Source organism: Egretta garzetta, unplaced genomic scaffold (assembly GCF_000687185.1).
Source record: "Egretta garzetta isolate BGI_Z169 unplaced genomic scaffold, ASM68718v1 scaffold442, whole genome shotgun sequence".
Taxonomy (NCBI): domain Eukaryota; kingdom Metazoa; phylum Chordata; class Aves; order Pelecaniformes; family Ardeidae; genus Egretta; species Egretta garzetta.
The window spans coordinates 652,561-666,019 of NW_009258961.1; the positions used below are offsets into that span (position 1 = coordinate 652,561).

Here is a 13,459-nt window from a genome sequence, read left to right on the forward strand (position 1 = left end):
GGCTGGGGGAAGAAAGGATCAAGAGCAGCCCTGCCGAGAGGGACTTGGTACTGATGGATGAAAAGCTGGACATGAGCCAGCACTGTGCATTGGTAGCCCAGAAGGCCAACCATACCCTGGGCTGCATCAAGAGAAGAGCGGCCAGCAGGTCAAGGGAGGTGATTCTGCCCCTCTACTCTGCTCTGGTGAGACCCCATCTGGAGTACTGCGTCCAGCTCTGGAGCCCTCAGCACAGAAAAGACATGGAACTGTTGGAGAGGGTCCAGAGGAGGGCCACAAAAATGATCTGAGGGCTGGAGCACCTCTCCTATGAGGACAGGCTGAGAGAGTTGCGCTTGTTCAGCCTGGAGAAGGTTGCGGGGAGACCTGATTGCGGCCTTTCAGTACCTAAAGGGGCCTATAGGAAAGATGGGGAAAATCTTTTTAGTAGGGCCAGCTGTGCCAGGACAAGGGGTAATGGTTTTAAACTAAACCAGGGTAGGTTTAAGCTGGATGTAAGGAAGAAATTCTCTACAAATGGGGGTGGTGAAACACTGGAACAGGTTGCCCAGAGAGGTGGTGGAGGCCCCATCCCTGGAAACATTCAAGGACAGGTTGGATGGGGCTCTGAGCAACCTGATCTAGTTGAAGATATCTCTGTTCACTGCAGGGGGGTTGGACTAGATGACCTCTAGGGGTCCCTTCCAACCCAAAACATTCTATGATTCTATGACTATTTGCTTTTTTTGTTACAAGCCTGGAGACTGATAGTTTATTTTTGTTAGAAACCACTTTCCCCCAGTTAGTAGACCAGAGCTGCTGAAGTCGATGGCCAGCCTTCTTAGGCTGTGGGAGCATGAAGGAAAGAGCATTATTTTTCTGTTCAGGGACAGATGCTTGGGAGCCAAACAGAAGCAACACTATTTGTGTGTTGCTGAATGGGAACTGTATATTTACGTGAAGCCTGCATATTGTTATGAATTCTGCAAAGCCAGCTTTCCTAGAGGGAGGTAAAACTGCTACAGGTACCGGGTTTAGTCTTCGAATTGCATGATGGTTATTTCTGAACTGAAAGAATGCATTTATTTTGATGTTTACATGTCCATTTTTAGTGACTTCAGATCAAAGATCTTGTACGTGTGGGATGCACTGAGACGCAAGACTTCCTATGGCATTTCATAACAGTAAACACACTGAGGATTGCAGATCAATATTCATCAGCAAACAGCACAGTATTTATCACAGGCATTCATCTAGCCTGAAAACAATTGAAAAGCTCTGCCAGAAAGGACTGTCTCTGAAATGAAAATTGGAGAAGAAAAAATTTCTATGAAAAAATGTATTTTTTAAACCTCGTAATCTGATTAGAAAATGCATTTCTAAGAAGACATCAGGAACTAGATTCTTTTGAGTCATATGCTTTTGATACATTTTTGACATAATAGCTAAGCTAAAACCTGGGGAACCAAAAGTAATCCAGAAAGGAAGAGAAATCAGTGAGCGAAGAAAATCTCTGTGTTGCATTCTTATTTATAAGGAGAAAAGCTGTGCTTTTGTTTACAGGGAAGGAATGGAGACAAGGACATCTACCCTCTTTACTGCTTCACACTTCCTTTTTTGTCAGTAATCCAGTCTTTGATGTGGGTTCAGGTCAGATATCAACAGTGGATTATACATTTTTCTCAGTTTGTTTCTGGGTGCTTCATGGTGTTATGGTTAGCTGACAGCTTAAGTCTTTTCCCAGATTATAACAGCATGATGCTTCTTCCTCTTGCCAGCACTTATCTGATCCCACCGTGGGGTGGTTTGAAAAGTAAACTCAAGATGCATTAAAACTAACTCAGCAAGAAAAATTACGGATCTGATGGCTCATCTCTGGGAACAGGTTCGCTATGGGGATCTTACACATGCCAGTGCATGGCAACAGGTGGGTTTACAGTCCCCACCTGGCAGATATGGTGAGGAAATAACTGCAAGCAGTTCTGCCTTGAATAAGCTTAAATTGTGGAAATGTGTCATTAAATATGCTTTACAGCAAAAATCAGAAAGGACGGTTTAATGTATCAGTGTTTTGGGGAGTTAAGCTAATCTGCAGGTTATGTTTCTTTTAACAGAAAAGTGGAATGACTGGAACTCTAGGTGAACTGATCTGAAAAAAAATGCCAAAGTTACTTCATCATCTTAACAAAGGAAATTGGTTTAGTTCAGATTTCTCTTCCGGAAAAGACTGAATTTATACCTTCATTTTAAAAACAGCATCCAAAAAACAGTAAAATAATGAACTGCTACAGTGAAATTAGGCCATAAATCTTGGGAATCTGAGTGACTTAAAAGGAAAATGAAAAATATTTAATTTTCTTAATGGGCCTAATTGGTAACATTCCACCTCAACCCAAGATCACACATTACTTTCAGGAGTTTCAGTTCAAATTCATCTCTCTCTTCTAGATGGTAGTTTTGTATAAACTAGAACTGTTGATTACAAATCTCCTACAGCAAATTGAAAAAAAGATTAAAAAATAATCACGTGGGTAGATTGTTTCAAAGGACAGTAATTTATATGGGACATCTGACTCATAGGAAGAAAATTAGTACTGATCAGATGAAAATTCAAAGAATGAAGAATTTGCTTACTTTTACCTAGTCTGATTTATGGGACTTTAGTCCTATTATAATTTTGTATTGATTACAAATCCTTTGCATAGGTTAATGATAGAGGTTAAAAGTTCCTCAATAGTGAAAAGGTTTGCAAAGATGGATTTCTTCATTTAAAACAGGCATTATTGACAATGCTGATTCCACCACCCTAGAGCACTGAAGTTCTAATGAACATGTCTCATAATTAACGTGGATTTAGAAGCTATTGCGTGAGAAAGCAAGAGGAATAGATCTAATGAAGGTTACTGCGGTTCTCTCTACCTCAGAAGAAAACCACAGTTATGTTTTAGTCTCTGTATGCAAAATAAAACCAAGTCTTTTAGACACCTAATACTTTGCTGTATGCTAAAACTACCTACAAGTAAAAAAGTATACATTAACCATTTCAACAAAAATGTTATCTCTTTCTGATTCTTAAGAAAGCAAAATAAATTGAACTGTTTTGGCTTGTTACACCATTTGTTTGTGTTACACTACCTCATAAAAGCTTTGTTTTCTAAATGGAAACACTGAGTTCATTATTGTATAATGTGAAACAAATGCCACTGTCAACTTTGAAAGAAAACTTTAAAATACTAGACTAGAGACTTAATGTCTGCTTCTTTTGTAGTTAAAATGACTTGCCAGACTTATGCTAAGATCATTGGTTACACTCTATTTCTCATATATACAAATTTCATAAAATCTGTGCAGTTAAACATGATATGTTGGATTCAGTTCTTAATATATGGTTAACCATGCAGAATTCTCTTAGCTAATTCCAATAGGCAGACTTCTTAATTGCTTTCTAATAGTAACAGTAATACTATTCATTTGTTTGTACATGAGATTACTTGTATCTTGATATTCCCTGTACATTTATAATCGTTATTTGTGTTGATTTGTGTATTATTACAGTGATCATTAGGATACATGAAGTCAAAAAAGCAGCATTTTAGATCAAATTATTTCTTCCAAATAAGTACCAATTACATTTTCCAGAAACCTTCATAACAGTAACTATATTTAGTGCACAGAAAGAGAGCAAAACCTGACAACAGCTCAGTACACAGTGTTTCGAAGAGTTCTTACCTGCATCATGCTACAGCATACTAACTACATTATATGAACGGTGGCATAGTTTTCCCTGAGGAAACTGGTGAAAGCTTTGCCACTTAAGAATAAAGTGGATAAAGCACAAGTTACTCTGAGAGATAAAGAAATCTAATGATGGCTTGATTATCACCACACTTCACATATGGACACAAAAATCCCAGTCATTGATGATCTCCCTTTGTGGAGCCAAGCTAAATGTAAATTTTCACTTAGCTTGGCTCCTAAGCAAGCATCATCTCCCTGTTCCACATCGCCTTGTGGCGTATAGATCAGGTTCAGCCCTTTGGTATTCCTACTCAAAGTCCTGCCTGGGATCTGATACAGGTTTTCTGAGCTACTTAGAGGCAGCCATGAAAATGCACAGGATTGCATTTCACTGAAAGAAACGACTGACAGATTACAGAGGTGAAACTCATGAGGACATTGAGAATTTACTGCTAGAATTTATATCACAGTACAGAACCTTCCTATGATACCAAGGAATTCTCCAAATTTCAGTGATTTCACTGGCTATGTCTATGTTGTCAAGTAACTTAGCTTGTGAGTTGCCTCCTGGTTTCAGTTCCCGTTGTCTGCATTGCACAAATGTTAGTTCACTCCATGGCTCAGTGTTAAGGAAAACCATCTCTGTCCTTCCAAAGAAAACCTCAAGTTCTGTGGAAAATTCATTCCAAGGACTGCTTCCAAAAGGCAACACAAACCAGACGGCCGAAGGCTTGGATTTCTGTGCCCTACACAGTCCCTCAACAGCAGGCTTTTTATTTTGAAAACGCTTTCCCATGCCTGGATATCATACCCCAGAGCTTGTCATGCACTCCTTCAGTCTCATGTTGTAAAAACACGACCTGGTGGGTTGCAGCACAGCCGTCATGTTTTTTTCAGGCACTTTGAACTCAAAACAAACAAACAAAATGATAACTGGGTCTTTGAGCCAAGGAGACCACTGTGTAGCTTAAAAGAGATGCAGGTCATTGTACTGTGTAGTGGAGGTTTGTTTAGCAGTTTTGTCTAGATATTGCTATCTCTGAGCACGGTAGGCATAAGCCACTCAACACCACTTTGCCTGAAGGATCTCCTTCTGGGCTGTGTATTTAGCTATACAAATATAGCTGCAATGACTCTCTATACCTTAGCAGGAAACACCTTCATGAAGTACTGGCTTCTTAGAGGTGTTTGCACACGTCAAACATTCACTATTTTCAGGCGATACGGCAGCCCTTCATCCTACCCTTCAACACCAGATGCTGAAACCAAAAATGTTTAAAGGCAGGGGTTTAGGTACAAAAGTGTGCAACAGGTGCAACAAATATGAACTCAATCAATACCCCATCTTTTCATTTTAAATTATTTTTCCTAGCTAAAATTTCTAAAATGTAACCCATTTGCTGAAGCTACATGTTTTGATATTTAGTTCTGTTTTTCCACCAAAGATATAAAGCATAATGACAGGGCATATGTCAGAAAATTTTCACTGGTCACTCAGTGGTGAACCTATTATGTGACTAAGTGTAGGATTCACCTGTCCAAATTCAGGCTAAATATCTATATCTGAGTACTCCATCTCCTCCTTCTGCATATTTATTTCTCTACATTCACTATAATGGGAGCTACAGTAATTAACTTTAATGCAGGGCGTGATTCAGTTGCCTAAACAGAAGTGCCAAAAGCCACTGGAGATGCTCTAGAATGTTGAAGACATCCTTAAAGGGTTTTATAAAAATCAGGCTTCTTTTGGATGGGCAGCTGTACACCGACTGCGATACTCACCTCCCCTGCATCTAATATGTCTGTAGATGGCTATGAACTGAACCCTAGCTGTAGACGTACACTGTACAAATATGAAAAACTAAGTGGAATTAATCACACCTTATGTATCATCTATTATTATCTTCTTAAGATCACCACTTCAGCATCAGATGGATAATGCTACCTTATGCTGCATTCGGGATGGTGCTCACACTTAAGCTTATCATTTCTGACACAAACTGACCCATAGAATTGCTATAGTAAAGAAGGTGAAATTATGTTCTGCCAAAATATGAGCTCATCTGTGATTTTAAAAAAGCTTTACTGAATTGTTTTTAATGGATATATATTAAGGACTCTGGCCTCCATAGTTAAAAATGATCTCATACGACTGAGAAGGTGTAAGCACATTTTCAGTTTGTTGGTTTTTTATTTTGGCTTCTCATTGCTTTTGGTTTGGTTTCTTCTTGCATAAGGCAAAGTAGAATGTAGAAAAAGTAGCATGAATTTATGAGAATTATGAGAATCATTCACTCTACTTTACAAGGATAATAAATGTGTATCCCTATGCTCCAAGGCACACATTAATCACTGAATGCCAGAAGTTAGGTGTCCCAATGGACCGATTATTTAAATTTTTCACTATATCTTATTGTTTCTCCCACCTCAAAAGCATCAGGCAATGGTCACAGGCAGACTCAAATAATGAAACAGAGGCATATCTATTCATTTTGATTTTGAACCTTCTTTTCTCTTTTGCCTTACCTTTACTGACAATCTATTGGAATAGACATAATCAAATACAATAATTTGTTGCACCCAAATTAAGATTTTAGACCTCATAAAAGACACAAGGGGATAGGAATCAAAACCATTTTACAACATACAATTTTAGTATCACTGAAGCCTGTTTTCTGTACTAATTAATTAATTTCATTGAAAAGGAAGCAGTTATATGATTGTTTATGTACCAATAGGTTTCATAATTCAAAAGCCTTTATTCCTTCTGAACGAATAGTGTTGACACTTCTGTTATTTTCTCATGAACCTTCTAGGAAACTGAGATTCACTGAAAGTCCACAAGTTTGAAGTATTAAGAAATTCAGCTGAGTAAACTGATTTATAATTCAGATATGGCAAACCAATGTGAAATGCTAGATACTTTTCTTTTTCTTTAAAATTAAAGCCTAAACATCCCCAAAGCTTAATTGAAAAAATGCTTGAAAATGTTGACATTTCTTTAGTCTCTGTGGATCAGCTGTTAATTTCTCCTTCTTTAAATGAAAACCAAACTAAACAAAATAAAGAAGAAGTAAATTTTTCACTAGGTTGATCCCTGACTTAATTCTCAGCATTGATATCTCTTATATCACTGTTCACATCTTCAAAAGCCAGGTAGTCAAGGAATGGGAAAGCAATGTCGGTTCCTTCCCTCTGTACTACTTGTTAGTGAAATCCAGTGGGTTTTTTTTCTTTGCTTGTTTGTTCATGATTAGTGTTGAATTGTGAAACATTTAATTCTTATAGAATCATGGGACTAATGAGATTGGAAGGGACCTCTGAGATCATCCATTCCAATCCTCCTCCTCTTTTCTGTTTCATTCACTGTGCAATGGATAGGGCAAAAGTTGCACTACATCACAAAAACACACAGATTTCCTGGGGCATGAATACATGCACTGCTATTTGTGTACTATAAGGGCGGCAAAATATAGCATATGCTTTCCTGCTAGTGACATCCCTTAGCTTTTCCAAGTATAGATGCAGTCATAAAAATATAAAAATGGCCTCAAGAAATTAGTCCTTTGCCAGGTACCCTTCATAATATAGGTCTTTTCAGACATCTTTTTCTGCCCCCATTGAGGCTTCATCACAGAATCACAGGATGGCAAGGGTTGGAAGGGACCTCGGGAGATCATCTAGCGTGAACTTCACATGGAAGGGTCTGCGAATTGTAGCAGAGGCAGTCCATTGTTTCTACTTTTCTTTCTAAGCACTGGATACTCATAAGTATTTTGTGATGTTTTTAAGATTAATGGCTTAAACACATTAGCTGGGGGATGATCTGACACATACTGAATATTTTTTTTCTCACATATATTTACTGTTCAATAAAGGAATCTATATATTAATTAAAGTAGGAAATGTAAGTTTTCACATATAAACTGAAGTCTGTCTGAGGTATTTAAACACAGATCTGTGATCTAGTTAGTATAACCATGCTTTGAAATGTTTTAATGTTATTATGTAGTTAGGAATAAAACCTGGGAAAAAAAACCCAAACAAACAGTAAAAGAAAGGGAGGAGACATACATTAGAAGCTTTAAAAGTTCCAGATGGAAAAAAAATTGGCCAATCAATAAAAAAGGTTTGGTAACTAATATGACATTTTAATTTATGGTATGACAATGCAAAGTAAACACTTTTTTTTTCTCCTCTTCTTTTTTATTCAAATCAAATAATGCAGTTTTTAAAAGTTTACCTGCATAAAGTCGTTATTTAGACCTCATTATTGTGAATTGAAGGAATCAAACTAATACTATGTCTTCCTTCATACTACAAAGATATGTCAATGCTAGTCAGCATCAGTGTTTACTTGACACAGTAAGGAGGTTGTCCTAGCTCTTGCTAGCTGCAAATCCCTAAACCCATTGCTCTGATGTCACTGTCCCTTCATTCCTCTTAATCATTAAGCCTTTGCCTACAAATTCTTCAGTTTACTTTAACAGTTGCATCCAAATTTATCTTCTACTTCCCCAAAATATTATTTCTCCTTAGTGACATCTATACATTTGTGACCAAGATGCCTACAGGTTATCGTTTTCCAGGTATCTCATTATTGTAAATTACATTTCCAACTTCATATTTAAACATTCATTCACAGCACAGCAAGTTTTTGGTCCATTCATCTGACCTTTATGTATTTCTTTAACCTCTCTTAAAACAACTTCATGATCTTTCTTTCAAATTTTGGGACAGAACTTCAGCGAGTTATCAGTGTTTTTCTTCACGGCTCATCTGTTGTAAGATCCCCAAATTTAGCTTACATATAATAATTGAAATAATTATTTGCCCTTCTAAAAATAATTTTGCATAAAACTTCACAGGAATGTTGCCTTGTAAAAGCCACATTCTGCATTATTTTCCTATCATCTGAAACACTGTCCCATCCTTACTCAAGTCCAGGCTCATAGGAAATGTTTCTATCATAAAAGCTGTATTTTGAATCTGCCAGAGCATCATAAGAATGATGCACAGAAATTCAGTTTTTCCTCTTCTCTAAATCTTTGACAGGGTTTGTATCCAACGGGATTCCTGCAGCAGCTCATTTGGCAGCTTCGTTTTCCCTTGAAGAGCCATGTTAGTTCTGATATACGTTACTTAGCAGATAGATAATACAGCAAGGTCTTTGAGGTTAGACTACAGTTACACAAACACTTTCTGGTTTGGTTTCAAGTAGGCCATTATTAAAGCATTTTCCATTTAAAACATCTAAAATGCTTAAAGTCCCAGGAACGCCTTTCGTAGGCAGGCATCTACTGCTCAAAAGTCATAGCCCATTTTTGTAATATTTTGACAATCTCAGCGGAAAAGCTCCATATCAAATGAAAATTTTCCATGACTTTAGGTCTGACTTTTCAAATCAAGGTTAAAGGCTGTTGCTGAATATTGGAAGGAAACTGTATTGTTGCTATATCTATTCTGGACAAGATAACAGGTCAGCTCTCAAGGCTGCCAGTACCATTACCTCTCACAAGCTTTAAATACCTTTAGAAGTTGTTAAAAAACATTATAAATACTCTGCAGCTGTTATACTATAATGAGGTGCTGTAATATTTATCACAATGTTTGGTGAAATGCTTTTACTAATTCATTTTTTCTAAACCAGAGCAGGACAATACTTTAAATTGCATCCACTCACTGAGTTTCACAGATGATGCTAGGGACAGAGATGTAGTACTTGGAAGCTTTGCTTCATATAGGCTCATGCAAACGTAATATTTGGATTTTAGCTCCCAAGTGATTTATCTTTGCTCTGTTGCAATTCTAGGTTTTCTTCAGAAAAAAAACCTCTGAATCTCTGCTGAAACTTCTGAATTTTACCTTTTTACAGTCAAAACATTAGCTCTAGTATGATTTTGATACTAAACTAGACATTTATCAGAGATCATTTGAAATATTTGGGAAACTTAAATGCCTTTTCTGTAACTTAATTCCAGCTTCTAGCATGTAAGGAAACCAAAACCAAACAAGTTTGCATTTGGTTTTGGTCTGTTCTGCTACAAACATTTGGATAGCTCTCATTGCAAGTTTGTGGTGTACTACAAAAGTTAAATTCATTTAGAGGAAAGGAACACTTCTGTTACTGACTATGATATATGAAAGGTGACATATATGTTTAAATCCTGATGCATAATGGACAACAGAACCTACTCATTTAAATAGAAAGGGTAGCCTAGCTGTAGGAATTAAATGTATAGTAATACTTATTAGAACTAGCTAAAGCAAAAAGACATCACATTCCAGGGGAAAAAAGCACAGTTCTATTAAAATACTTTTTTTTTTAGGAGTGTTTTCCTGTTCAGTGATTTATTCACGGGATCATGCCTAAATATATTTTTTTAACTTTTCATTTCAGTAAAGTCAAAGTTGTGGGGCTGAATAGGTGAAAGGTTTTCTGTATGTTTACACTGCAATCCTAACAGTATATTCATTTAACATCAGAGATTATACCAAATATTTGATGGCATTTTGATTGATAAAAGGAAAACGTATCGGTAGGTTTGAATATTTTTAAAAAAAAAACTCTTCTCATGGGAACTTCAAAAGTCTGCAGTTTTCGTTTGAGGCTGAAAAGGAAAGAAAGAAAAAAAAAGGTAACATTTCTCATAAAATGAAATTTATTTTTTTCCATAATAATGTCAATGAAATTTTCACTAGAAATTAAACCTGACTCTCTAGTCGGTAATTAATATATAGTCACATTGCCTTCAGATTCAGATGACATACTCTAACTGAAGCCAGTTATTTCTTTAACTGCAAGATCCAGGAGTATTTTTCTTTTTGTGATAATTATATTTTATAATAGTGATATGCCAAATGTTTAAGATAAGACCATATCTTTCACTACTGTGATAGAGTGTCTGTAAAAACACTGAGAAAAATCTGCTTCATTATACCCATAGGACTTGGTGAAATGCTTTGTCGTATAGGTGAGAGTTGAATTTTTCATCGTGTGTTGAAATTAATCTTTCTAAATATGGGGAAACCTCACTAATGCTCTGGAGAAATGAACCAAACCATTTTTTTTTGTTGTTCCTCTATTTACAAAACTTTCCTGGAAAAAACACTTTGATATACCCTCTTTGATGATCCACCAAACATCCATTCAGTGAACTGTTGAATGTCTGATCTTTTTCTAGACAGGTTACTGAATGTGCATGATAAGGAGTTGTATTCCCTCCTTCTCCACATCTATTGTCACTTTTCCTCCTTGTATGTCCACTTGCATTGTACTCACAGAGCTAATTTTCACAAATTCTGGCCAAGAGCACTGGATCGATAAATCCACACAAAATAGCAGTATATACTACTGTCTAAGTACAGCAGCAAAGAAAAGAAATTCATTCTAGCAGGTTTTTCAGACAACATGATTGACTTTAGCTGACTCTTCCCTTAATGCCTTTTTTCAAAGCTACAGGAAGGAGATTTGAGTACATGCAGCAAGTTCACAAAGAGCAGCTTTCAAGCTGCTTTTAGAGAAGAGAGTATTTTTAACACAAGCACTAAAAAAAAGTTGTTCCTTTTAAATATGAGGATTCTCTGTAGCTTCTTTTAAACCAGCTTAAAAAAGAGGATAACACCGTGACTAAAATATTTATACTTCATCACAGTCCCTTTGAATAATAAAAAAGAAATCACTAGTTTATTCATCCTTCTAATGATACAGAGAGGAAAGAAGTACCTAAACAATGAATAATAATGCAGAAATTCAGACCATAAAACCAATATGTCAGCTCAGTAGAGCTGAGCTTCTTTCTAATGCTGCTGTTCCAACAGTAGAGTTTACCTTCTGAATTATATATGTATTGACCAAATTACATAAATATTGACTTTGCTTTATATGAAGCCTTTTTCAGTCTCAGTGTAATTACAATGTCAATATTTGTTGCATGCAATAACACTGAATTTAGACTTGTTAATTTTGATTGATAGTGGCATGCCACAAGTTATTATATGGGATTAGACAGTTAGTCTAGAAGCATGTATAGCAAATACAAGCAGCTGACAATGCTACCAAATCCGAATGTGCCTCCAAGACCTTCTGTTTCTGATTGTTTAACCAGGCAAAAGAAATGTAATGGGTGATTACATCTTTGTTCCACACAAAGCACGGTTTTGAGATGGAGAAATATTTGCCGTGGTCCAAAAAAGTACAAATATTCAGTCAGGAACTCAGTAACAGGGTTTCTGTTTAAAGTTAGCTTTACAATTTTGCCTTACAGCATTGTAAAGTCTGTTCAAATTGTGCCAAAATGGAGGGTTTATATAGCAACAAGTATACTTTGCTGCATACCTTCCATCAGGTATACGTTATTTTGGAATATTATTGGGACCCAGACACAAGCAATTTCACATTAAATTATTTCCCTTTTCCTTCAAATTCAAGAAAGCTGTGAGCAGTGGACTTTTAGGTAGTACTGGGACTTGCAAAACTGTTCACTTAAGTCTGCAAATGTTTGTTGAGATATATTTCTACAAGAACAACTTTGTTCAGAGCTGGCAGACCTCTGAACTACTTTCAACGATGAATAGCCATATAGTATAGTGTATGGTCCTAGCTGCAATTATAACGGATTTTGAATTTGGCAGTAATATAAGAATTCAAAACCAAACTGTGACAGTCTGTGTGCTGAGGATATGTAAATTTTTTCTAGCTAAAACATGTTGCTAGTAGTGACAAGGCATGCATCATACTATATTTTCTTATTTGTCTCAGCAGGGATGCCAGACAAGACGAACCTCAGTGACGTAAAGCAAATCCATCAAACCAACGATGGCAGCACTTTAGACACAACTGGAGCAGGATGTGCAACAATGGCTGATTATATGACATTTATGCTGATTAGTTTGGTAACACTATTTCTCAGTCTTTGGTAACTGTTTAGCTCTGGCTTGATATATGTGTCTCGTTGTCATCTGTTTATACCCACTCACAAGCCTGGAAAAAGGGATCTGGTGGATATAGCAATGTTTATGATAGCTTGTATAATATCAACCTCTCTGATCTTAGACCTGTATATTAACAAAGTTGCTTCTGTAATATTTTGCCTGTGGCTTTTTTTAACACCTGTATAGTCACACAAAATCATGTTTCCTTTTATAATATTTTATGTTAAAAATAAGTTGATTATGCTATCTTTCTTTTAAAAGCAATTTGTAAAGAAGAGATCGCAGAATCACTGAGTCACGGAATGGGCCCCTGGAGATCACCTAGACCAACCCTGTGTTCAGAGCAGTCAGCTAGAGTAAGCTGTCTGAGCCAAGTCCAGTGGTATTTGAATGTCTCCAAGGATGGAGACTCTACAGCCTCTCTGGGCAACCTGTTCCAGTGCTTGAACACTCAGAGAAAAAAATTTTTTTCTTACATTTAAATGTTATCTATTGCATTTCAGTTTGTGCCCATTGCCTCTTGTCCTGTCATTGGGCACCACTGAGAAGAGTTCGGATCCATCTTCTTTACTCCCCTTATAAGGTATTTATATACTTTGATGAGATGTCCCCTGCATCTTCTCTTCTCCACGCCAGTCCCAGCTGGCTCAGCCTCTCCTTGTATAAGACTTGTTCCCATCTCTTAAAAATCTCTTTAAAAAGGCCCCTTGCAGGACTCTATCCAATATGTCCATGTCTCTCTTGTCCTTGCAAGCTCAGACCTAGACACAGCACTGTAGATATGGTTTCACCAGAGCTGAGCAAAGGG

At 36.8% G+C, this 13,459-nt stretch overlaps 1 protein-coding gene across 1 annotated transcript in view; it reads left to right on the top strand.

Annotated features, from left to right (window-relative positions):
- GPC5 (glypican 5) overlaps window positions 1-12,639 on the top strand; it is a 633,859-nt gene extending 621,220 nt beyond the window's left edge. The window contains exon 7 of the mRNA XM_009634595.1: window positions 12,482-12,639. Within this exon, the coding sequence (XP_009632890.1) occupies window positions 12,482-12,639 (158 nt within the window). The remainder of the gene's footprint in view (window positions 1-12,481) is intronic.
- The last annotated feature ends 820 nt before the right edge of the window (window positions 12,640-13,459 follow it).